Source organism: Molossus molossus, unplaced genomic scaffold (genome assembly GCF_014108415.1).
Source record: "Molossus molossus isolate mMolMol1 unplaced genomic scaffold, mMolMol1.p scaffold_m16_p_19, whole genome shotgun sequence".
Lineage (NCBI taxonomy): Eukaryota > Metazoa > Chordata > Mammalia > Chiroptera > Molossidae > Molossus > Molossus molossus.
In genome coordinates, this window is record NW_023425354.1 from 13,257,078 (window position 1) to 13,284,213 (window position 27,136).

Sequence of the window (27,136 nt, forward strand, 5' to 3'; positions counted from 1 at the left end):
TTTTTTTTTACTGAAGCACAGCCCTGTCTATTGAGATGAATACAGTCAGTAGTACTCTCCCAGCTTCCCCCTTAAAACCCAAAGAGCAGGAACCACGTACTTCCCATAAAATATACATGGCCAGATCACAGTTCTAACAGAGCCAGCAGGTGCTCATTTCGTCACATAAAACTTAAACTCTCAGAGCACACACTTCCCTTCACAGACCCACTGCCACTTCAGCTCCATTCTTCTGACAGAATGGCAGGCACTGAACCAATCAGTTTGCTTTTCTTTCTTCCCTTGAAATGGCCCAACATGAACAAAGAATAACAATAAAAAATAAATGGCCCTGGCCAGTTTGCTCAGTGGTTAGAGCGTTGGCCTGTGGACCAGAGAGGCCCGGGTTCAGTTCCTGCTAAGGGCACGTACCTCGGTTGCAGTTTGTCCCCGGCCCTGGTTGGTCGTGTGGGTGGCAACCATGCGATGGGTCTCTCTCAAGTCAATGTCTCTCTCTTCCCCTCGCTCTCCCTCAAGATAAATGCAAAAACTGTCCTCAGGTGAGGATAAAAATACATACCTACATATGTACATACACACATAAATGAGGGAAGAGTATTCATCTAGGACTCACAGCATCTGAATAGCAGTGAGAACAGGAACTCCTCCATCCTACCATGTTGGGCAACCAGACCTGGAAGCTCTAGTTATCACATTAGAACCTAGTGTCCAAACCCACAGGATTTAGGAATTACCATTTCTTTGTCACCCTTCCAATGGATTACTGAACCCTGATTATCTCTTACATCTTTTCAGTTGTGACCTATCCTTCTTTCCTGCTTCTCCTTAGTTCAGGCTTTCATTTTTTCTCACTGTGACTATTGTAACAGGTGAACTGACTCCGTCTCACCCCCCAACTCAGAGGTGCTTTCTTCATTGCTTCCTAAAGTGCAATTCTGAGCATGGCTTCCCTCTACGTAAAATTTGCAGTCTCATACAGGAGTAAGGTCTAATCTTCCTGCAAAGCACAAGATTCTGATCTGGCTGCTGCTTACCTCTCTAGCCACATTTCCCACCAGTCCTCATATAAAACACCACACCAACTTATAATTCTCTGAATATGACCACACTCTTTCTTGCATTTACAGATTGGTACCTGGATATTTTCTCTGCCTTAAATTCCTTTCCCTATTTCCAGAGAATCCCTACTTAGCCTTCAAAACCCAGTTCAAGCATTTGTCTTGTGAAGTTTCCCCGGACCCTCTCTGGCTTCCACCCAGTCATAGGTGATTATCAACTTCTCAGGGCTACCAGTAAGCCTGAACACACCTGTTATTGCACACACTGACAGTATTTGTTTATGTGGGTGTGTCTTATGGTAGGCTGTGAGCAACTTGAGGGTCATGGCCCCTGGCAGAGAGTAGGTGCTCTGTGTTTTGTTAAAGGTGATGATAAGGCTATCAGACAGTGATGAGCTGGGGTCTAAAACCCCAGTCAGTGTCTCTGGAACATGACCATAGTGGCAGAATCAGAAGAACTGAATTCATCACAAGAAGAAATTCAGTCAATCTATACATGTTCAAGTTTTATTACAAAGTATGATGGGGAGAAAATACGGTCTTATACAGGAGGCTGAAACAGAATGAAAGGGCAAAAATTAGGTTTAATATACTCAGGAAGCAAGAAATAAAGTCATAGACATAACACTCCACTTTTAGGTGCCTTTGAGATATCCGTCAATGGGGATTTACCATTGTGGTTTCACAGCACAGTGTTAAAATTTTATTATAAGCCCTGTGTACAATCAGTCCTGTGAAAATAATATCTTAAAAAGAAATATAGTTACAGTACAGTTCTGCAAGGTGCAGCTTCCTCTTCACCTGACCATAGGATGCCACGAAATCCATACTATAGAGGAAAAGTTTAAATATATAACAAGTTCAGATACACTAGGCTAAAGGGGACAGAGATTGATCGGCTAGAGCTTAACATTTCAGAGAACATGAAATCTCCATTTTCTACATAGAGGTTTGTACAATCATGCTACAAATTCACACTAGGGGGAGGAGGGATGGAAAGTCACTGACAGGGGGATCATAAAATACACAGGAACCAAAGCAAATGATTCATATTCGACTCAAACAAGTCAAAGCTTTAGCTCAACAAGTTTCATAACATACTGTACACCACAATCAACCCAAGGTGAGAACATTTCTTTTAAATAGCAGATATCACAAGTTCATGTTCACTTACTTGTCCCATAAGTGGGTACTTATAAGTTTTCCAGCTGTTACACAGACTGCCAACATCTTTCTTCTTGAGTTCATACTTTCATGAGCTTATTTGTTTCTGGTTTGATACACCAGTCCAAGCCTCTTTGGAAAGGCACCTGCATGTCCTATTTAAAAAATAACACCCAGAAAATAGCCTGAGAGGACCTGGCCTATACATTTGCCTTTGACCATTAGCAGCAATGACGACTGTGGGAGAAGAGGTACAGGTGGGGGAGGTGGGCAAAGCTCTGCAACACGAGACTTTCTCAGTAGTTGGTTCAGCCAGTACAGAAAAGGTAATTCTTAGAGAGCCTGGCCCCAATTTCAGCTTTCCTCCTAGGAAAACCTAACTGAAGTGCCAAGCGTGACCCTCCCTCCTTATCCTGGAGTGCAGAGAGTAAAGGGGAGAGTCTGCTTTTGAGACTGCTACTTCAATGGTCTGCCTTACCCCAAGCCAGGCAGTTGAAGGAACTGCCATATTTCTAAACTGGGGAAGGTGGAGAGAAGGTACTGGGCTGGCCCTCCCATGTTTGGAAAACCTTGCAGCTCCTACATATTCTTACAGCGTAGGAATTCAAGGCCCAGGTTGCAGCAGGGAAAAAGTTCTACAAGTGGAAAGGGAGTGGGAAGAGAAAAGGCAGGGGTGGGGAAAGTCAACATGACTGTTTACAACCTCTGCTTCATCGGCTCTCTACAAACCCACAACCAAGAAGAGCCACAGTCTGGAGCAATCACAGAACTCCCAAGACCTGAAGATTTCTGTACTGCCACAGGGGGGCTCCTCTGCCCTGAGCTGTCATCCTGTCCCCTCAGTTACCCAGCATCACAGACACTGATGAATGGTCCCTGACACAGTCTCAGTCTACCTCCACACAGCAGACAGTCTGAATACCTCCCCACCTCAGGCCATTACTGCCCTCTAATACTTTCTCCTTTGATCTAAAGCAACACTTACCATTTGTTTTTCTCCCACATCCTAAATCGCCTTCTAAAATTTCAGCCACAACTATCATCAAAACCTTGTAGAAATCTCAATCTTTTCTGTTTCTTCCCAAATCTTAACCAGTTCTCTGAGAACCAGTCCTGGTTCTGGTAAGAAATTCTCACCTAGTTATCAATATCTTCTCTCTTTAAGTCCTCATCTTTTAGCCCAATTCCTCCCTGGAAGGAGAGGCTCCCAACTCTTCTAAGCATAAACACTCAAGCTCTTGAAGGACTTGTACCCATTCATCAGTTCTCTGATGTGGAGCCTGAGGCCTAATTTATTCAGCGCCTTCCTCCCCTTCTCCTCAGAGCAGACAAGAAAAACAAGAATATGTTTTGGTTCAGGGGCCAAGAACGAGTCAAAGGGCCACCAGAGCAAGAGCCCAGAAGTGTGCTGTGGCAGCTCTCTGTTCACTCAGAGATCCAGAACAGATCCAGAACAGATCCAGAGCATCTGAGCATTCTGAGAACCTAAACAAACTAAACAGAACTTGCTCTTGAAACTACAACAGATCTTGCTTCCTGGAACATAGCTGGCTAAGAGGTTTTCTCAGTCCCTAGACTACAGAAATCCCCTCCTCAGTCATAAGGCCATTTGGCCTGTGGTATAAAGAGAAGGTAAGAACGGGACTTACAAATACCAGCATCCCAGCAACGGTGAGTGTGTGTGTTTGCTCAGGGAGACTGGGAGTCTCACCTGGGCCCCAGGTGGGGTGTCAGGAGAAGGACTGCACTGCGGGGCCTAAAAATGGTGATAGGGCTAGGAGTCCTCAGGGCAAGGGGGAAAAAATCCAAAGTTGTAGGTTTCCAGAATAAATAGAAACTTTATCCAAATATATTCTAATTACTATAAACTAATTTTTTTCTCCAGGTTGTTTTCGAGTTCTAGTCGACAAATCTCACCATTCAGACCAGGTCTAAGTGAAGATCAGGAAAGGAATCTTAAATTTAAGCCCTGCCTCAGCAGGACCAGCTCCCTTTACCCTTCTGACCTCCATTTCAGACCCTTTTCCACAGGAAGGAACTGACGGCCTCCTAGGGCAAACCATCAACTTAGAGTTGCTACCTTTGAGAGAAGGACCCTGGAACCATCAAATACAACTACAAGCAGAGAAGGGCTCTGACCAAGAACAGCTCACTTTACATCTCCAAATGACACACTGCATATCTGGTTATAAATGCAGGAGAGGGAGCCTCAAGCAGATGACCAGCCAAAGAGCCCCAAAACCAGAATAAAAAAGTAAAAAGGTTTTGCTTCCCAAGAACAGGTGAGAGCCTAAGCGGACAAAACCATCAGCCTTAAGGTCTGCTACTCTGCTACCCTCAGAGTGACTCAGAAACCTTCCACCTCTTGGCAGGGCGCAATAAACCCGGCAGACTCCGCCCGGACTCTGAGCATGTCCCAAACTCAGCCTACCACCAGAGTCACACAACCCCCTCCATGGAACTCATTCATGTAACGGAAACAGACCCCTGTAGCCTGCAAGTACAATAGTGGTCTGGCTGACCCTGGGGTCTCTGATTCTTTTTGTAGCTATCTAATTATTTGATGGCCTGAAATCAGGACAGCCTCTTAGTTCCTCCAAGAGTCGACAGTCTCCCTCACTCCAGAGGAAATCTTGTTCAGGGTTAGACACGCAGATCGTGTGCCTCTCAAGCCAGAGTTGCTCACCTCAGAGCACTCAATCCAAAGGGGGCTGATACACCACTAAACAGGGATACCAAAGTTCAGCTTATAGATCATTCTTGCCTATCAATCGAGACATGAAAGAGAATGGCCTGGGGCTTTTATTTGGAGGGAAAAACAGTCTCCCAAACTATGTACTCGAAATATGCTCTAGGCTCAGCTTTCCTGACACTATTCCCCTCAAGTCAGGCACTCCAGTCAGCCGATCTCTACCCCAGCATGTTCCCAATAGGTCCCAGTGGGGTTGAACAGAGGTACTGCAGGGAATAACAGAAGGCTTCACACGTCTGTTTTGGAGCCCAGAATGCCCTTGAGAAGAGCCAGACTGAGAAAAGGTATGAGAGCTGGCCTACTTCAGAGCACCAAGGCGGTTTGGGACTCCCGGTCAGGTCCGTTCTGCTCAGGCAGTGATGCAAGAAGGCAAACTGCTCACGGGGTCAAGGGCCTAGCGCCAGGTCCAGGCACTGAGGGAAGAGAGGAAGTGCTAATAGGGTGGACTATGAAACAAAGGACAAGCCAGGGAGTAAAATTCTTTTCATAAAAAAATTAGCCTGATAGATAAAAAATATACAAAGTTGAAATTTGTTACAGACATTGATAATAGGAGGAAAGACAACTCGAAACTGGTACTTGTTCCCACTTAAGTGCTAACATGGACATGGACACAATTGCTGCCTTGGGCAACAGACAGACGGAGACATCTGGGGCAGATGAATACAAACACAGCCAGTGCCTGTAATGCTCATTAACACAACAGCTGACAAACAAATATACAGAAACTTTTAATTGAGGAACTAAAGAAGAAGAGGAAAGGAGAGAAAATCTTAAAACTCAGCCCTGGGCTGAGGAGGCGCCATACAGCAGTGAGTCTGGCACGGAGAACAATGGGGTGACTGGCCAGGAACTCCTAGAGCAGCTTCTGGTAACAGTGGGTGCAAAGCAATGAAAGACACACTGGCCACTGGAAACATGTTTCTTCTTACTTTGGGGTGGGGCAGAGGCGGGAAACATGTAAGCCCCTGCCATGTGGGCATGGCGCCTCCAGCACTACACTCGGAGTATCTCCAGGCAGTTGTTGTAGCAGATGGCAATCCAGTCAGGCTGAGTCGATGCCCATTGCACATTGTTGATCTCTCCCTCGGCTGTGTAGGCCAGGATAGGGTCCTCAATGGCCCGGGGCATTTGCTGGATGTCCCAGATGAGAGCCTGATGGTCATCCGCTAGGGACAGAAAGCCAGAAAGCAAGGTCACAACTCTCAGGCAAAGAGGATAACGATCCCTGCATTTGGTGGTGCTGGTGGTCAGTTTACAAAACATTTGCTCACTAAAACCCCAGTGAGGAAGATTTTATTTTAAGCTTCCATTTTATAGATGATGCAACTGAGGTGCCAAAATGTTAAGGGACTTGCCCCAAACCACAGAGCAACGCAGCCAGCGAGTGGCAGAGCCAGGACTCGGAGCGAACCTCTGATTGTCCCAGGGCTGTGTTCACTGCATCAGAGCTAGGACAATACAATAGGACCTGGTGGACATCTCTCATCTTAGATGAGCAGGCACCAGGAAAGGATGAAGGGATGAGATAAAAATGACTCCAAAACATGTCATTTTCAGCATTTAAAGTACTTGAGTGACTAAAGATCCCTCTTCGATGATCCAATTTAATGGAACGATCTCCCTATTTTATGAATATTTACACTACAATGGAGTGTTAAACAGATAATGAGATAAATGCCATATGGACATGTGCTATTAAAAACAATTTTCCTGCCCTGGCCGGTTTGGCTCAGCAGTTAGAGCGTCGGCCTGCAGTCCGGAGAGACCCGGGTTCGGTTCCCGCTAAGGGCATGTACTTTGGTTGCAGTTTGTCCCCGGCCCTGGTTGGTCGTGCGGGTGGCAGCCACTCGATATGTTCTTTCACGTCGATGTTTCTGTCTCTCCCTTCCTCTCTCTCCCTTCCACTCTATCTGTACAAAAAAAAAAAAGGAAAAATATCCTCGGGTGAGGATAAAAAAAAAACAAAAACAATTTTCCTGCCCTGGCCAGTTTGGTTGAGCGTCGGCCTGCGGACCAGAGAGTCCTGGGTTCGGTTCCCGCTAGGGGCACATACCACCAAAAAAAAAAATTAAATTAAATAAATAAAAACAATTTTCCTGGAAAACACTAGGAAGAAAGTAATCACCTTAAATAAATATATAAGCACACAAGAAATGTCTAGGAGGAGATACATCAAAACGAGAACAGTGATACTATTAGGATGGCAAGGTTATGAATTAGGTTTACTTTTTTTTAGTTCCTACATGATCTGTAATGTCATCATGTTACTTTTATAATCAAAATAGTAAGTTCTTAATTTAAGAGAAGAAAAAGCAAGTCAAAGACCTTCAACATCAGTGTCTCCTAATTCCATCAGCCCATCCTGATGTGAAAGCCTATTTCTGATACACAGGGGATCTGAATAAATTAAACCCTAACTGGCCAGGCTCATGAGGGCAACACTGGCCTCCTGCCCTGGCACATAACCTGGACAAGGTGCGAGATGCCCTTCTGGTGACTATCTGTGTCAAGAGATCTGGGAAACTGTTTTAAACACTCAGCACCTCTAAAGCACTAAGTTCCTTTTCCTCAATGCTCAACCAAGCACATCTTCAGCAGCAGCTTTTTCAACTGAAAGGACTCAAGACAGGTGCAACCCATACAATAGTAGTGACAGGCAAAGGCAATGCCAGGAGCAGACAATGGACTTCTGATGTTCTCCGTGAACAATGGATGACACTTTTTTTTTTTTTTCCTTCTCCCACCCTTCTACAGCCATACCCCTGGGGGAAAAAGGGGACAATGATGAAGAAGTCAGATCAGCCCTGGCCAGTTTTGCTCAGTGGTTAGAGCGTTGGCCCACAGACCAAAGAGTCTCGGGTTTGGTTTTGGTCAAGGGCATGTAGCTCTGTTGCAGTTCATCCCCAGCCCTGGTCAGGGTCATACAGGAGGCAACCAGTCGATGTGTCCCTCTCATGTTGATGTTTCTCTCTCTCTCTCTCTCTCACCCCCTCCCCCCTCCCACTCTATCTGAAGATAAAATAGAAAAATATCCTCGGGTGAGATTTTAAAAAAAGAAGTCATACCACAAGCTAAGTAAGGTACAGAGGAAGGTGGCAGGGTCCTAACTGCTCCTCAATGAGACACACAGGCACAGGCAAAGGCCCAAAACGGGAAAAGCTCCATGTGCCTTTCAAATTAATGTTAAAATGGCAGAAAATCACGTGACTACACTGCTCTTTTGGCTCCATAATGAACAAGAAAACGAGGACAGTACTATTAGCAAGGAGAGGAAAAGTATGTTAGAAAGAAATCTAAGGCACTGACAAAAATAAGGAGCAGAACACTATGAGGCTAGAGTGAAATCTGTCTGTGTAATTAATACAGGGACAGATACTCATATTGGGGGTATGTGTGTGCATATACCCACATAAAAAGGTCTGGAAGAAGACACACAATTGTTGTTAGGGGTCACCTATGGAGAGAAGGACTGAGGTGGAAATGGAATACAAAGAAGAAAAGATTTTCACCTTCCTATCTGACATACCTCTGTAATTGTTTTCATTTTAAATAAATATATTATTTCTAGAATAAAAGCATACTGATAGCCAGCATATTCTTATGGGGCTGTCTTTTTGGTCTGGCAAACGGAGTAATGAAAACTACAAGTCACACACCACCGACCAAGCCAGGCTCCCCGGGCCCTTCAATGAATCCAGAGCTCACTGTAGGTGTATTACATCTCCTAAGGAAGATGTCAACCTTGGCAGTCCCAAAGATTCTAGTACATCTAAGACTGCCCTTCTTCTCCCTCTTCTCCACGTTCCTGGATCTTAGTTCTCTGTGTCAACCTAGATTTCAGGAGGGACAGGAGACACAAGCCTATAACTGACACATGATGTAAATAGTATGTGGAAGATGCACTGATGTCACTGAGAGTATAAGACATTTAGAAAATTGGACTGTTTTGCTTTCCTAAGTGTGGGGAATCTCTCAATTGAGTTACTTTGGGCAATCTCTCAAACTATCCTTGGGATTACAATTCTAAGGAGACAAGAGCGAGCTCCTTACCTCGCCCTCCCCGTGCTGCCCCTCCCCCACTGAAATTACCTGCAGTGCAGATGTGGCAGGATGAATGTGGGGCCCAAGCAATGCCATTGACGCATGCTCGGTGGTTGTTTAACCTTGCGACAGGGGTGCACGGAACTCGGACATCCAGAATCACTACCTGCAGAAATAACAAGGAAAAGGCCCAGAACTTCAGAGTGTGACAGACAAAATTTTTTTTTAAGCATAACTTCTTCAGCTGTGGATTTAAAGATTATTAGATACAGAGGGTCTCTGTCCCAAAAGTAGCTACTGGAATTGGAAAAAGAAAACAAAGAAGCCAGGCTGGTGTGGCTCAGTGGATTGAGCGTCCTCCCACAGACTGAGAGGTCCCGGTTCTATTCTGGGTTTCGGGCTCGATATCCAGTAGGGGGCTTGTAGGAGGCAGCCCATCGATGTTTCTCTCTCACACTGATGTTTCTATCTCTCTCTCTCCCTTTCTAAAATATCAAAACATAATTAAAAAAAAGACACAGGTAGTTTATAATCTGTATCTAAAGCAACACAGGGTCTTTTTTTAAAAATATGTTTTTATTGATTGATTTTTTTTAGAGAGAAACATTGATGTGAGAGACAAACATCAATTGACTGCCTCCTACAGGCCCCCTACTGGGGACCAAGACTGCAACCTGGGCATGTGCCCTGACCAGGAATTGAACCAGGACCTCTCAGTCCATGGGATAACACTCAATCAACTGAGCCACACCAGCTGGGCAACACAGGGTCTTTAGACTGATACGGAAGGGGAAATGCAGGAGTAGGTAACATGAATTTGGATAATGCACCAAGTCCCATTAGGTGCTTGTGCTAAGATTCTGTGCATGTTCAGTTGGACAGAGTGACAGCATCCTCCAGAGCAGAATTTGAAAAGTAAGGAGTCTGAGGTGCTGCCTTCACCAAAACAAAGTTAATAACTGCATCATCTCTACCCACAATTTACTGCTTTTATCAAGTAACAAGCTACAGAGAGTTGCCATTTCCATGTCTGTTTGCTAACGCTGAAGAATCTGCCCTGACTACAGAAGGGGGAAACTCCTACCTCTTAGCACGTATGATTTGGTTTACTTTTTAGATATTGCTTTTCTTAACACCAACTCCAACTCTTCAAGCATTGAAAGTTCTTAACACATTTGCTTGTTCTAGATCAGGTTTTCTCAATCTTAGTACTCCTGACATTTTGAGTCAGATCATTCTTGGTCCTGTGCATTATAGGAGGTTTAGCAATATCCCTGGTGCTGCCCACTAGATGCACTGCCCACTCCCCCTGGGTTGGGTTAATCAAAACTGTCTCCAGACATTTAAAAAAGTCCACTGGGCCTGGCCGGTGTGGCTCAGTGGCTGAGTGTCAACCCATGCACCAAGAGGTCGTGGACCAAATCCCCAGTGGGGGGCATGCAGGAGGCAGCCAATCAATGTTCTCTGCCATCAATGTTTCTATCTCTTTCTCTCTTTCTCTCCCTTCCTCTCTCTCTAAAACCAATAAAGAAAAAATTAAAAATAAATAAAAATTAAAAAGTCCACTGAAAGAAAACTGCCACCAGTTGAGAACCACTGTTCTAGACACACTAAGTAGTGCCAGAGTTAGGTGGCAGGGCCTATGCTAGCTAGCCTAAAGCAGGATGCTCACCTCCATTCCATCCATGGCCATGGTGGCCAGGTAGTTAGGGTCCTGCTTGTTCCAGCAGAGGCGAAGCAGCGGGTGATGCTGTGGGTCTTCATAAATGATGGTGCTATGTTCTAGATGGCGGAGGTCAAACATCCGCACCGAGCCATCAGCGCCCACAGAAGCAAACATGTCCCTGCCACCGCCAGCCCGGCTAAATGCGATATCATAGACCTGTTGGTGAGTAAGACATGCTGGTCAAATTCTGATCCATTACCTCCTTTTCCCATAGTAGGAAAATCTGCTATCCCTAGTTCATCTAAACCCCTGTTTATGACACAGGAGGGGTCAAGTAAAGCCAAACAGTGTCTGCAAGTCTGAAACCTGAGAGTTCTAACATCAGTGACTTTCCAAAGAGTGAAGATTATTCTGCTACAGAAATTGGCTGGCTTCTTCCTACATTCCTGCTTTCCAAGTCTCCCTCCTCCAACCCCTTCAAAGAGCACATAACCTGATGACCAACAGAGCACAAGTAAATTCTGAACAAGTATTCTGTATGCGTAGACAGGCTCAGCACAAGCCAGAATCATAGCTGTCTTCTACCATGATACAAGATTGAGACACTGCTTTCCTGATGGCTTTCATTTGTGTGGTCAGAGGCAGATCCATGAACACATTAAGGCCAAGATCATCGATTAGAGAGGTGAAAGCAGCCTTCCTGTGGCCACTTAATAACAGCCAAGTTGGTCCTGTGAAACCTGGACCTGAGACTGATTTGGAAGAAAGAAGTAACAGCAGCTTTAACTCATAGGAGGCATTCCTACATTCACAAAGAAGATTACTATCACTCTTGCTCTAGGACATGCTGTTTCTTTTCCTAGTTGGTCTGCATTCCTAAGTGAATCAATTTGGGTTTTGAATCCATGTTCTCTGCATTATTACTTGCTGCAAACACTGCACACCACTCTCCTCTATGAGGAGACACAAGCAGAGAGCAACAGAGCTTCAGAGAAAGGAAAGGACGGAGACAGACAAAGACAGAGCCAGACAAGCAGACAGAAGAGAGTCAATCTGAAAAAGAAAAACAAATGAAAAGAAAAACAAAACCCATCTTCTGGGGTCAAAATTAGTAAGCTGACTTTTGGAAAGACATGATAGACTCTCACAAAATACCATGACTCCGGCCTTCTTGAGGTTCTGTCTACTAAGAACACTGCCAAATGAGAATCTATTTCTATTCAACCTCATATATTTCCTTTTCTCTGACAATGAAGAAATTACACTTCTCTTTCTATGTTAGGAATTAGGAATGATTCAAAAGGGAACAGGATAGGTCACCACAAGGAGGCCCGGCAGCTCAAGACTGTCCAGCACTGTCCAACTGCGTGAGGGCAGGGGCATGTTTATCAATGTGAGCACCCCGCGGGCCAGCTCTCAGTAACTATCAAGTACAGGCACCACAACAGCATCACTAAGCAACAAGGTCTGTGGGCAGTGTGGCCAAGTGTGTAAAGCTCTCTTAGCTTTAACTGACTGCTTCTTTATCGGAGCTCCACCAGTGTATTTCCTTATAAGCCAAGGGAAGATGACAACCCCACATATATGCTACCCTCTACACCAGTGGTTCGCAACCTTCCTAATGCCGCAACCCTTTAATACAGTTAGTTCCTCATGTTGTGGTGACCCCCAACCATAAAATTATTTCCGTTGCTACTTCATAACTGTAATTTTGCTACTGTTATGTCTTAAGCGACCCCTGTGAAAGGGTTGTTAGACCCCCAAAGGGGTCGCGACCCACAGGTTGAGAACCACCAGAGTCTACACCAACCTGCCAGGCAGCAACATGGGCCCCAAACAAATCTTTGGCAGAGTGAGGTGGGCTGAGAAAAGCCAAAGGTGCTAGGAGGTATCACTGTTTCTCTCAGAGCAACTAACCTCAAGTTCATTTCTTCAAGGCCAGGCGGCTAGTCCAGGGCCTGTTTGCTGGTCCTGGCCCTCGTCTCTGGTAGGAAGAAGCTAAGGTATTTCTCCTCCCCTCTAGCTGTTCCCTGAGCATCTTTGGCAATGGCTGTGTCCCCTCCATGGTTCTAGCATGTGCCAGGTAAACTCAGCCCCTGGCACCCTCCCTTGGCCCTTCTGGCCTGTAAGGGAGCACCACTTCCTACTGCTCCTATTCTCCAGATTACCTCACTGTTGCCAGTGTGTCTTCTCAACTTTACCATTGTTTGTGTAAGCAATCCCCTGGATTGGATCCCCTTCGTTTACATACTTAGAGTAGTTCTGGTTTTCTGAACTGGATCCTGATAGAGAACATCAGACTAAATTGTCACATAACTAAAATGTAGCAACCTGTTCCACCTGATGTCAAGAGGGTTTCAAGAAGTTCCTACTGGTCTTCTCTGCAGGACAAACTCTTCCTTTGCCCCTTGGTTCAGCAGCAGCCCAAGTCAGCAGTCTTGTAACAGATCTTACCCTTAGGAGCACAGAAAGCCAAAGAACCCCTTACTAAGAATGATAACCTGGTCACCAACTTCCCATTCCATGGACAACCTCAAGTTTCTGACCTAAGGTCAAGGCACCCTTTCTATTTGTACAGATATCAATATTCCTTCCTGTGCAGGGTAAGGTAGGAGAGAAAAGGAAACACTGCCCACAGGAAATCACAGTACTAGGAGCATGCAGCAGCTTTGAGAGGAAAAGATTTATGACCACTTCCCAAAATCACTCATAGGAATGCTTTGATTAAAACACAATCACAGCCCTGGCCAGTATGGCTCAGCCATTAGAGCGTTGACCTGCAGTCCAGAGAAACTCAGGTTCGGTTACCGCTAAAGGCACGTACCTCGGTCCCAGTTTGTCCCCAGCCCTGGTTGGGTCATGTGTGCAGGAGGCAGCCACTGGATGTGTCCCTTTCACGTCAAGGTTTCTCTCTCTCTCTCTCTCTCCCTCTCTCTCTCTCTCTCTCCCTCCCTCCTTCCCTCCCTCTCTCCCACTCTATCTGAACAAAAAATGGAAAAATGTCCTCGGGTGAGGATAAAAAACAAAACAAAACACAATCACAAAGAGCTCCCTGCGGCTTTTGCAGTAAACACAGGAGAAACATCACCATCACGATAAATCATATTCAATCCCAAACAGTTTCAAGTATTAAGGGAACATACTAGAATTTCATAAAACAAGTTTAGAGGAAAATTGATGAATTAGGTTTGACTTCCAAGAAGTTTCCCTCTTCCTGCCTCTCTCCTACCACCCCTCCCCATAAAAAGCAAATATATTTCAAGACAAGTGTTACTCTAAGATTCATTTTTAATCACATCAGGTCTGAGTTTGTCTATAAGAGAGTTCGTTGTTAAAAAAACAGCAATCTTAGGCTTGAAAAGAAAAATGACTGTAGAACAAGTTGTTTATATCAGTCAAAAAATGCACTCCTTGCCCTGGCCGGTTTGGCTCAGCGGTTGGAGCGTCGGCCTGCGGACCAGAGAGTCTTGGGTTCGGTTCCCGCTAGGGGCACATACCAAAAAACAAAATGCACTCCTTTACAATAGTGTTGTTTTTCATTGTTTTAATATATGACTATTTTCAATTTAGACACGATGTTAGCATTATAATTTTCTGCATCATTTGCAAAACAGTGAGCAAGACTGACCACAATGAAGGCACAGAAAGCAGAAGAGGGACGGCACCATTACCTCTTTATCATGGGCAATGAGTTGAGTCTTCACGTGGCCAGACACAAGATTCACTCGCCCCAACACCTGCCCTGTCTCCAGCCCCCAGATGGTACAAGTCGTATCAATGCTGGAGGTACCTGGAAATAATCAGTGCATGTTAGTGGTTGATGGGAGTGAGGTTCACAGGCAAGGTTCTCTCCTCTTGCGTACTCACCTACCTGTTCAGCACAGGAGACCATGTGCCACAAACACACTTCTTAGCATAGAGAGGGTACCAGAAAAGCCCCAAAGAGTCAAGTGTTCAATCCTTACCCTAGGACCTCAGACTGACTGGAGACAAACCATATACATATGGGAAGCTTGATTCCATATGAGGAATTAATAACCACATTCCCTGTCTAGTCTCTTCCCCACGTGGCCCCATTCTAGAATGATGCATGTACCTCAGGCCCCCAGTTAAATCTGAGAAAATGTATCTTTGCTTCTTCAAAGTGAAATCCATACTCCCTCACTCCCTTACCTAAAAGATAGGGATCCACCTCATTCCAGTCGAAGGAGGTCAGAGGCGCACAGAAGTCAGAGTTCTTGTTATTGTTTAGCAAACATTCCAGCCTGGTCTCTGTCTCACCCACCTAAAAGAAAAATTTTAAAAATTCAGTCGGTCTCATCTTCACAAAAAATCTTTTAAGCTCCATTTAAACACTATCTTAGTAAATATAAGACATGGGGGGGGGGGCAATTTTATAATAAAGCCATAAAACCTAGAGGAACTCCCTGAGTGCTACTTCTTTACAAGCTTTCTCCTCTGCAAATTTTTCTAGAGAAGAGGTCTTCCCACCTTGCCTGGCTGGCACTACACCTCCAGGCCAGGAGACGCCACTGCTGATGAGCTCAGCCAAGGGGAGGTGAGTCTCCATAATCCACATGCATACTTTACTACAATCAGTGGCCTGGTAGTCTCTTTAATTTTTTCAAAAGTATCTTGGCTGTAAATATAATAAGAGGCCTCAAGTATCCCCCCCCACAGAAGGTTATGTCAGGATAGCTGAGCTTCAGGTTTCCAGGGCTGGCTGCGGCCAGCAGCAAGGACTTCCAGGAATCTTGGCTAGGTTCACTAGGAAATCTGCTGAGCCAAACAAGGTCATTTCAGATATGTTAGCATTTGTTTCTCCTGGGCTGCAATGACACTCTCTGCCTTCAACCCCAGCCTGCTTTCCGTGACTCCATGCTGCTAATAACAGCTGACACGAGCATCTGCTTACCCTCCACACACGGAGATAGTCACCACTTGTTGCCAGTAGGTCTGGATAGACGCCTTTTGTGTCAGGGATCCACATGAGCTTTGTGGTGGGGTACGGATGGTCAAAGGTGTTTCGGCAAATAAACTCTGAACTCTCTTCATCTAAACCAACAAGCTGAACCTGTAACATAACAAAATTAAGCTGTGTCAAATACATCAGATCCCTAGGCAGTGACAAAAGTCCTGAACTGCAGAGCCGAGAACTATCACAGAGAGAGGGCATCTAGTCCAACCATCCAATTGCTCAGACGAGGAAATGCAGACTCAGAGTGTTGGGTTAGTCAACACTGCAGTCAGTAAGAGGCAGAAACAAAACTTGAAGGCAGGTTTTCAGACTCCAAATCCTGCATTTTGACCCACAGAACCTCATTATCTGCCCAACAGGTTACACCTTCCCCCACACCCCTGAGGCATCTAATAATGCAAGGTTTTAGTTACCCCAGTCTTGAAGTGCTGCAGGTATTTAGACCCTGTGCAGTCCCAGTCCCATACAACAGTGACATCTCTCGCACAAACAGCCCCCTGCCCCTATAGTCTAGTAATACATTTACACATAAAGGTATGAAAAAAGAGGATTCAAGAACCCGAACCACCCTACTGGGGGAAAAAAAAGAGGGGGACCACTGATGAGCCTGGTTCTGGCCACTTTTTCTTAGTCAATTTTGGGCCAATATTGACTTCCATTCTTTGCTGTCAAACTCAATCAGGCTCAGTGGGAATTGCCTGTCGGTATACATTTGCGTATGAACTTCCACCACGGGAAGATGAAATGGAGAATTTTTTCTAAAGATCCATAATGAGAGGATAAGCACTAACCATACAACAGAAAAACAGAATTCCTTTTACTCTTACTTCAGTCTTAGATACCAGTATCTTACTTTTTTTTTTTTTTTATCCTCACCCGAGGACATTTTTCCATTTTTTGTTCAGGTAGAGTGGGAGGGAGAGAGAGGAACAGAGAGAGAGAGAAACATCGATGTGAAAGGAACACATCGAGTGGCTGCCACCCACACAACCGACCAGGGCCGGGGACAAACTGCAACCGAGGTACATGCCCTTAGCGGGGACCGAACCCGGGTCTCTCAGGACCGCAGGCCGACGCTCCAACCGCTGAGCCAAACCGGCCAGGGCTCTTACTTTTTTTTTTTAAATTTAGGTACAGTTGCATACCATAAAATTTCACCTACTTTAAGTGTACAGTTCAATGATTTGGAATGTATACATTTGCAAATGTATAGTTGTGTAAATCCCCGCACAAATAATTAAGATATAGGACATTTGCATCACCCCAAAAAGTCCTCTTGGGCTCCTCTGCAGTCAATCCCCTACCCCTAGTCCTAAGCAATCTGTGATCTATAGTTTTGTCTTTTCTGTAATACTGTATAAACAGAATCAGAGTATTGAGTCTTTCGTGATTGGCTCTCAGCATGCCGCTCTTGAGATTCATCTGTTATGTATATCAGTAGTATCTTCTTTTTTATTGCTGAATAGTATTGCATTATATGGAAATACTATATCCAGTTGATGAACTTTTGGGTTACTTCTAGTTTGGGACCGTTAATGTAATATGATATAAACATTTATGTATGAGGGTTTTTTTTGTGGGGGGAAGCTTTCATTTTTTTCTTGGGTAGACAACTAAGAGTAAAATTGCTGGGTCATATTGTAAATGTATATTTAACTTTATTCTAAAAAACTTTGTCCACAATGCCCAACTGAGCCACACCAGCCAACCTGTTTCCTAAGTGGCTTTGTCATTTTGCATTCCCCCTAGCATTGTCTGTTAAAATATTTTGTCCTTTAAAGAGTTCATGTTTTTTAGATTCGCAAAAAAAAAAAAAGGCAGAAAGTAGAGTTCCCACACAGGCACAGCCTTCTCCACTATTGACATAGCTGTACCAAAGTGGCATGTTTGTTACCACTGATGAACCTACAATGCATCATTATCACCCAAAGTCCAGAGTTTATATTAGAATTCAATCTTTGTGTTACACACTCTATAGGTTTTGACAAATGTATAATGACGTGTATCCACCATTATGGTATCATTTCTTTTTCTTTTTTTTACTGGATTGCTTGTTTTCTTATTTGAGTTTTCAGAATTCTTTGTATATTCTGGATACCAGTCCCCAGTTGCATGTTTTCCAAGTTTCTTCTCAGTCTATGGCTGCTCTGTCATTTTCTTTCAATGTTTTTGAAAAAAAAAAAAAAGACATTTTAACCCTGGCCGGGTAGCTCAGTTGGTTAGAGTGTTGTCATGATACGCCAAGGTTATAGGTTCAACCCTGGTCAGGGCACATACCTAGGTTGTATATAAAGGTGCTCATTTCCCTATACTGTCAACAATACTAGAAGTGATAACATACTTTTTATAAATTTGAAAACAAAAAGTAACATCATATATTCTCATTTCCTTTTACTACCTGTGAGGTGGAGCATCTTTTGTTTATTGGTCACTTGCATTTCCCCTCCTTGGAGCTGGCTATTTACACTTTTGTTCATTTTTCTATCACACTAAGTGAATTAGCTCTTACTGTCTGTCAGGTTTTGAAAATATTTCCCCCTGGCCTATCATTTGTCTTTTGATGTTGTCCACAACATATCTTGTCACATAAAAATGTTTACTATAATCTGTCTATCCTTTCCTTAGTTGACTCTGGATTTAATGAGTGGCTTACAGGCTGCCCTGTCCTCTGCTCACTCCCACTGTCCCAGCACAAACTTTTAGTCAATGTTCTCCTACTGTTTGTGAGACTTTATTTACATTTAGATACTTGACCTGGAATTTGTTCTTCATATATCACGTGACTTAGAGGGTTTAAAAATTTCCTGCCAGATAGATAACCAATTATGTCATACAACTTATTAATTTTTCCCTCAGGGAATTAAGATTCTATCTTATCACATACTACACTTCTACATATACTTAGAGCTGCTCTGGAACATTCTATGTGGTTCTACTAACCTCTCTGGCCATAACTATACCAATTATAGTATGCTTATTCTAATCTGACAGGGCAAGTGTTCCCCACAGTTTTCAACACTTTTTTTCCCCATAATTTTTTTTGGACATCAGTATATATTTAAAACTCTGGAGACAGACAGTATTCCAGTTCTGGCCCTGCTTTTCTCTTTGGGCAAGTCACTTAACATACCTGGGCTTTAGTTTCCTCATCTTTCTATAAGTGCTGATATGTAGTATTTTTTCCAATCTGTTGATTTCTCTTATTAAAAAATGTTTTTTTTCTTAATACATAGTCAATTTTTTGTAAACTGAGTTATCTTTTAAAAAGTACATTCTTTTTTCCATATAAATCATACATATATATATATATTTTAAAATTTTCCCCCTTATTAATTTTGAGAAAGGGAGAGGGAGAGATACAAACATCGATGAGAGAGAACATTGACGGACCGCCTCCTGCATGCCCCGCACTGGGGATCAGGCCCACAACCTGGGCATGTGCCCTGACCAGTGACCTCTTGGTGCATGGGTCCATGCTCAACCAGTGAGCCACACTGACCAGGTTCATAAATCTTACATATTCTTAAGTGTATTTTCAGGTATTTATAGTAGTATAATCTGTAATAGCTGCAGACTTGTAGACATTGCTCCATTATCTTCTGTCAAATGGGGCTAGCCTAATTGCTCCTTCCCCTCTTCAAGAGGACTCCATTGTTTTGCCTGGATGTCTAAAACATTCTTTATTCACCCTTAAAATGTAGAAACTTTCCTAGGAAGTGTTTTAGTTCCATTTGTTCTGTGTCATTTTTTCTTGAGATATAGTTTGCTCATTACTTCAAACCCTTATTTCTATACAGTCTTGCATATTTGAGTTTTTGTGTTTCATTTTCTTGGTCTTCTTCAGGAACACCAATTATACTTAAGTTAGATCTTCTTTGTTTTCTACATCTATTATGTTCTTTCTAATTATTTATTTCCATTTCATTTTCTCAGCCTGTCTTCCTTAATCTTCACTGTATTTTCAGCAGTTGGTATTCATTTTTATTCTTTTAATTCTGTGATAATTTTTGTTTTCTCTTCGACTATTTTCCTGGGCTCTACCTGCTAATATTTAATTTTCTCCCGTTACCATGCCTTATTTTACCCGATCTCCTGTATCTGTTTGGAGTTCTTTATTTTCTTAAGTTTTTTGACTTTATGGTGGTATGACTGGCCACTGATTTTTCAACTGAGGTAAAAAAAAAAACAAAACATTTTTCTAGTGTGGGTAGGTTTCCTGCCACTTATTTCCCATTTTCCCCCTCCTTTCTTTTTTTAAATAGGTTTTTGTTGGTTTTTTTTAGAGAGAAAGGAAGGGAGGGAGAGAGAAAAACATTGATTGGCTGTCTCCCGCATGCCCCCCTCTGGGGATCTGCAACCGGGGCATGTGCCCTGATGAGGAATCGAACCAGGACCTCTCAGTCCATGGGAAGACGCTCAATCCACTGAGCCACACCAGCTGCCCCCACCCCACCCCTTCCTTTCTTATATCTTTCTGTAGCTATTGTGCTGGTTCCCTCTGAATGGGGCAAGCTCTTCCTAGATGATGTGAAGAAGGTTCCTGTGGGAGAGAGGTCACAGCCACATTCCAAGTTAGTATAAACATGTGAAGCTTTTGCATCTCCTCAGCCAACAGGGACGAGGAGCTGCCAAGGTGCTCACAATTTAATGTCTCATTCAACCTGCCTTATCTAATGTTTCTAGAGAAGATAGCACATCTATGTGTCTCCTTGTACAGCTTACCTCCCCTCTTGCCCAAAGTGGCCAACGGGGTCTGAAGAAGCCTCTGTACCCTCTTTTCACTCGTCCCAAACAAAGGACTATTGATTTTGCCTACCAAAATCCTATTCTGGGAACTGTGCTCTTCTGAGTTTAAAACTGCGGCCATAGATACCTTTCTCAACATCTTCCCCAACCCACTGGATCTTCATTATACTGCCATCCTTCCTCACTCCTTGTTAGAACATAAGGAAAAATTATATGACTTTAATCATCTTATTATCAACATTCAGGTTATCCCTCTGCCTTTTTCTCCCTAGTCTTCCCTGTCCTCCTGCTAAACTTCTTATATTTCCCATCTCCACTCTTTCTGTAACTGTTGCTTCACAACATTTCACCTCACCATGTGAAACAAATGCCCCTAAAAAGAAAAGGCTGTGAAGCAAAATCATTTTTACTTATTTTTTATTATTATTATTTTTTATCCTCACCCGAGGACATTTTTTTCCATTTTTTGTTCAGACAGAGTGGGAGGGAGAGAGAGGAAGAGAGAAAGAGAAACATCGACGTGAGAGGGACACATCGAGTGGCTGCCACCCGCACGACCAACCAGGGCTGGGGACAAACTGCAACGGAGTTACGTGCCCCTGGCGGGAACCGAACCCAGGTCTCTCTGGACCGCAGGAGGACGCTCTAACCAGAGCCAAACCGGCCAGGGCTTTACTTATTTTTAAACTGTGGATTTTACTGTCAAATGTCTCTTAGGGAGCAGATATGCAATATAAAATATTTCCTCCTTGAAGATGACCACATCTTAACTTTCGCTTTTATTACTTTCATGAATAACAACAGAAATTATTGTTCACATTACTCATACCTCCCCCCCCCCTTTTTAAATTAAAAGATGCCATGTCTATCTTGTTACTATAATCTTCCTCAGGGAGGAAACTGTGTATTCCATGTATTATAGAGTGTTAGTACCAGAACATGAAGGTTAATGCACATGTATATGTGACTTTTTAAAAAAGCCCCCAAGTTACCCAATCAATATACCACTCTAGTCAGTTGAACATTTCCCTAAAATTGTTAACATAACCAAAATCAGCTAAAGCACAACTCTGAGAATAAAGCAGCTTTTCTTGGTCTTTTCTATTTGTCCTCCCTTCTAGCCTATTCCTGACTATTGCTGATCAATGTCTATAGAGAGATCCTGCCTTGTCAAACTGAGATGAATTCTGACAGCACTCCTTCAGCTCCTGGCACAGAGACTGACCGGCTGGCTGACAAATTAGGCATCACAGCCTCAGGCAGGCCGGACTAAATACAGAACAGATTTGTTCCTTGTTCAAAACAGCATCTCTAGTAAGTCTGTGAGCCAGGTTATGGCAAAAAGCAATAATGCAGTGGCACTTTTATCCAGTTGGTTCTATGGAGAAATGTCCTCTCACTGTCTAGAAAAAAGAAAGGAGGGCGTTAAAATCAGAAGAGTTTTATGTTTTAAATTTCCCTGTCAACAGGGACTGATGGGAACACAGAAAAATTTCTAAAAGTCTAAATATCTATCAAAAATACTTATGTGTACTAAAACACATTTTCTTTATTGCTGCCAATCTCATATCTGCTAATGAAAACTACATAAAGTTACCAAGCATCATCACCGTGCCTAAAAAATATATATGTATGTGTGTGTGTGTGTGTGTGTGTGTGTGTGTTCAATACATATTTGTTGAGTTAATGAGCAAAAGAAGGAGGATCCTGAAGGGCTACCACAATACTGAGAAATGAAAAATAATATACCAGAGTCAAAATAATTTTGCACCAAATAGATAAAGCAACTCTGCACTAAAAAATCTCAGAATACTCAACATAGGCTGACAAGGCAAGCATTCATTTCATATGTATTTCAAGTATAAAGTGGCCTTACCCAGATTCACTACCAGTATTATTCAAAAAGCATCTGGTATACCTACAGTCTCTCTCCTCACAACCTCAAAAATGTTTCCTAGATGCTAAATATTAAAGCACAAGTGATCAGCTAGTTAAAATTAGGGCAAAATAAATCCCAATCACCCTGTAGAGTTCCAATACATATATTAGCTCATTTAATCTTACTTCTTACCCTGGTTTTACAGATGAGGAAACTGAGGCACAGAGGTTAACTTGCCCAAGGGCACACAAAACCGGGAAGTGACAGGCTTGAGATTTCAATCCAGGCTACTTCAAGGATGCTATCTGGTAATAGAGCTGTTTGCATGGGATGAAAGGACAGAATCAATGTTTAGGTGCTTGTAGATGTAAATACATCAGATCCCTGCAGGTGCCAAGGTAATTAATACCAGGATAATGTTCTTAGAGTGCAGTCTGGATCACCTGAGTGTCTGTTAACTTTAGGGGTGAAGTCCAGGGAATTTCATACCCACACTACAATTTAGAGAGCCACTGGTCTAATACCAGTGCTGCTATATTGCCCCAGCAGTGACCATAAAGAGAGAACATAAAACACAATTACCTATGCCCTGCCCTAGTTGCTTAGTTGGTTGGAGCATTGTCCCATACACCAAAAGGTAGCAGGCTGGATACCCAGTAGGGCACATACCTAGGTTACAGGTTCAATCCCTGGTAGGGGTGCATAGGAAGGCAACTCATCAATGCCACCCCCCTCCCCAACCAATAAAAACATATCCTCAGGTGAGGATAAAAACAAACAAATAAAACAAACACAATTATCGATAATGGAACTTTTTATTCCAGGAATGGTTGACAGAATCTGGTTCTTTACTCTGCAAAGGTTCCCAAATTTATTCAGATGTTAGAACATCTGAAAGTCAAGTTGTTTTTGAAATGCTAAAAGATCAATTTTATCAAACTAGGAAAAAACTTACTATAGAAAAACATGATCACATTAATACAAAACATGATCACATTAATAATTTAAAAATTATTACCATGTTTTCTTATAGTCGATGTCTCCACAGTAAAAAAAAGGACCATTTCTGGGCTTTTTATCAATGTTAATTTACTATGTCCGTTTATTTTGTCTTGCTGGCAATCACTGTCAAGGGCAAGCACAAACTAAAGGTCTGAAAATTCCAACCAATAATTTTTAAATTCCTACAAATTATGAAGTCTGGCACCTCCATGTCGAGGTTTCTCCAAAACTGAGCCTGAGAACCACTGCTTTAAAATGGGATTTACCACCAACCAGCCCTTAGACACAGATCCTCTATAGCAGGATTTCTTAACTTGAGGTTCCAGAACTTGAAATGGAAAATGACATTCATTATTTTCACTACCCTCTGGCTGAAATTTAGCATTTCCTTCCATTACAAACGGAGGTGGTTACTCACAATGGCATGGATCGGTGACTTTGTTACAAAGATAAATCACTGACTGTTTATCACATTACAGTTGTCAAACTCTTGAAATATGGTTTACCTTCATCACTACTTCAAAAGTACAGTAATAATTACACTGGATGGTGTAATTTAATGTTAATACAAAAGTACATAGTACTATATCACCACTATAAAAATAGATTTTAGAGAGGGAAGGAGGAAGAGAGAGAGAAACATCAATTGGTTGCCTCCTGACTGGGAACTGATCCCCCAACCTGGGCATGTGCCCTGACCTGTGACCTTCTGCTGCATGGGAAGATGCTCAATCAACTGAGCCATACCAGCCAGAGCGTTTATCTCCACTTTCTAAAAAGTTTTTGATAACTGTAGTTTAATATAACTGGTTTCCTTCATACTCCTATATATGTTATGCATTTGAAAACATAATTGTGAAAAAAGGTCTATTGACTTTAGATTGCCAAAAGTGTTCATGGTGCGTGCATGCACACACACACATTAAAAACCCTGACTTAGATAGGTGGGATCACAAAAATAGTTCTAAGACACTGATCACTTACATCACATAAGTGAGTTAAATGCTTATATTGTTACTACTGGGATTATTAGTTTGAATTACAAGGCTGCACTGCCTGTGTGCCTGGCACAAAGGAGCTTTCATACAGTTGCTAAATGAAGGGACAAACTTTGGGGTAAAGTTCCTGCAACTGTGGCTTGACACCAATTACTCCACTGATTCCACCAGCAGCCTAACTGTGGCTCAGTCTGTCCTCTCTCAGAAATGTAACTTCTACTGCTTACTCAAATTTACCCTGAAAGAACTTGCAAGCAGAAAAAAAAATCTACTTGTATGAATTTTAAAAGACATTATTTTATTTTTTTTAAAAACATGTATTCTTAAACAACAGTTCTAGTGGTCTTAATTTTCCTAACATGGTCTCAGCATCAGGACCATGAATTCCATTTCCAGCTCTGCTGTCCACTATGGCTATAATAATGAAGAAAGAGGAATCAGAGAAAAGAAAATAAAGTTATGTCTTGCTCAGGACTTTCTGGTTTCTGTGGGTAATGGATGGACTTCAAGATCAGTGTGCACTCCATGGTATTTGTTTGTAAATTATGTATGTGCAATGTCTAGGCAATGTGAGTCCACTGCCTTTATCAGTTTCTCAAAGGGGATTCCAAAGAAGTTAAGACCTAACACTAGAGAAACAGCTTGCTCCTGAAGAACTGTAAACAAAATACAATGTTCAAATGTTTTTTTACAGGACTTTCACCTTTTCTTCAACAAACTGTGGGCCAGGAATAGTAAGACTGACTATGCAATTCCCTACAGCTAGTCAATGGACCAGACAGGACCCAATCCTAGACTGTCTGGCTTTTTTCCCTGCACCATGCCTGTGGAGCAGGAGTGCTTTAAACATACTAGCCAAGGCTTTCAATTGCTCTGATCCCTAACAATCACAACATTTACTCTAATACAACAAAAGGAAGATTAAGAGGTAAAGGAAAGAAAATTCTTCCCACTGACTTACTCAACAGCTTTCAAAAATAAATTTATGCTGCACTGCCAACTTAAAAGCTTCCCCTCACTATCGGTGCTTCTATGAAGGCTTCACAAATGGATGGATACTTGCCACTCAAAGTTACACATCTGTATTAGCACGAAGAAGCCAAGAAAAGATATGGCAAAGGTCATCCTTCTCCATTCAGAAAACAATGGCGGGATCAAGGCTACAGGCCAAGATTTCCAAAAAGTGATCGCATTTTAAAGGACAGATATGAGGCAGCAATAGCAGCTCTGGCAGAGGGACTGGAGTACCCACGAATAGTACCTGGGGCTGGGAGTAGGGGGAGGGGAAGTCTGCGCAATAAACTACACTAATAGAAATCCAGCGACGCCAGGAGTGAATGACCACCAACTGAAGCGCGAGCATTAGCCTTCACAGCCATCACTCCCTTTCCTCCTCCGCCCCCCAACTGAAGCAATGCGGCAGGAGAGGAGAGAAAGAGTGATAAATAGCGTAGAGTTGGGGTGTAAATTCGGGTTTGAGACCTGTTTCTGCCACGAAATAGCTGTATGACTGCGGCAAGTCACAACATTGTGCCTCAGTATCCCCCTCAGTAAAATGGGGTAAGGGGTAACTACACTCCGGACTACACAGGAATGCTGCCAGGACCGAGTGAAACAAGTGCGAAACCCTCTGCTCTGGACCAGACTCAGAGGAACCGCTCCGTGGCGCTAAGGCAAGTCCGCAGGAGGGTCCTGGGGTCTGGGCTCCGGCCCGGAAAGGGCGCTCCAGGGGCCCGCTCCCCGTCAGCTGGGTTCCGAGCCCCTGCCCGGCCCACCTTGTTGTTGTACTCCTCCACGAAGCTGCCCAGCGCCAGGCGAAAGCGCTTGTCAGGCCGCACACTCCAGTTCATGGCGTAGACGGTCCAGGGCGCTTCATACTTGTAGATCTCCTTCCGTTTGCCGTGCAGGGACATGGTGGCTGCGGCGGGGCCGCAGTGCGGGCCGGGTCGACAGCGGGATGCGGCGGGCGGGGCGCGAGTCAGGCGGGAAGCCGAGTCTGGGACCCAGGGGTCCGAAGAGAGGCGGGGCCGAGGCGGGTAGGGACGGCCTAGCCCGGAAGCGGGGCCTCGGCCACAGACAACGACAGCCGCCGGGCCCGAACCCCAGTTTCAAACCTGCTTGGGCTCAGACAACAACCACCTTCCGTTTGAGACGCTGCCCCGCCCTCTCGGAACGGAAGCCACGCGTTCCCTAGAGTGGCGCCGGGCGTTGGCTGCCTGACACGTCACTTAGAACAGTTCCTTCTCCTCATTGGCTATTGTACCTGTAGCTTTTGGAGCTTCCTCGCTATTGGTGAAAATGTTTGTCATTCCAATTACTTGTCCCACTCAACTCCAGGGGGCAGGCTCTTTCTCAGTCCCAAAGGTCATTGGCTGACAAAGATGTCTATCAGGAAGATAACAGCGCAGTGCGGGTGAATGGGGGCGTGGGTGGCATAGAGGCGAGAATGGGGAGCAGGAGGCTTCCAAGTTCTAGGCCAAGTCTCTGAGCGCGAAACCTCTTGTGTGATCTCCTTTGACTTCCACTCGTAATAGAGCGGCTTCTGCACGCTGTTGGGTAAAAATTAAAATGCTGCCTTACGCGCGGGCCTGCTGTATTTCGAGGCACTGAGCCCCGCGGCCAGGCAGTCTGTCCGTGGAACCAAACGGGAACCACCTTCTCTCCTCACTCAAGCTAACGCCCCCTTTAAGCCGGGAGAGTTGTTCTTCCTGTACCCCAAGGACCGACCGTTTGCACACCGGCCTGCGAATGTTCCCTGGGCCAGGCCAGCTTCAGGCAGGCCTTCCTTCCCGTGCTTTCCCGTCCATCTAGAAATGCTAGGAATTCTGGGGTTGATTTTCTGTAGGCAG

At 43.8% G+C, this 27,136-nt stretch overlaps 1 protein-coding gene across 1 annotated transcript; it reads right to left on the reverse strand.

Annotated features, from left to right (window-relative positions):
• Positions 1-1,557: 1,557 nt before the first annotated feature.
• On the reverse strand, positions 1,558-26,420 carry DCAF7 (DDB1 and CUL4 associated factor 7). Its single transcript, XM_036268500.1, has 7 exons — positions 26,063-26,420; positions 15,600-15,758; positions 14,858-14,969; positions 14,356-14,474; positions 10,691-10,900; positions 9,067-9,184; positions 1,558-6,143 (listed from the first exon to the last, which is right to left on the reverse strand). Exons 1-7 carry the CDS (start codon positions 26,198-26,200, stop codon positions 5,971-5,973), a joined length of 1,029 nt encoding a protein of 342 aa, XP_036124393.1. The 5' UTR covers positions 26,201-26,420; the 3' UTR covers positions 1,558-5,970.
• Between the last annotated feature and the right edge of the window lie 716 nt (positions 26,421-27,136).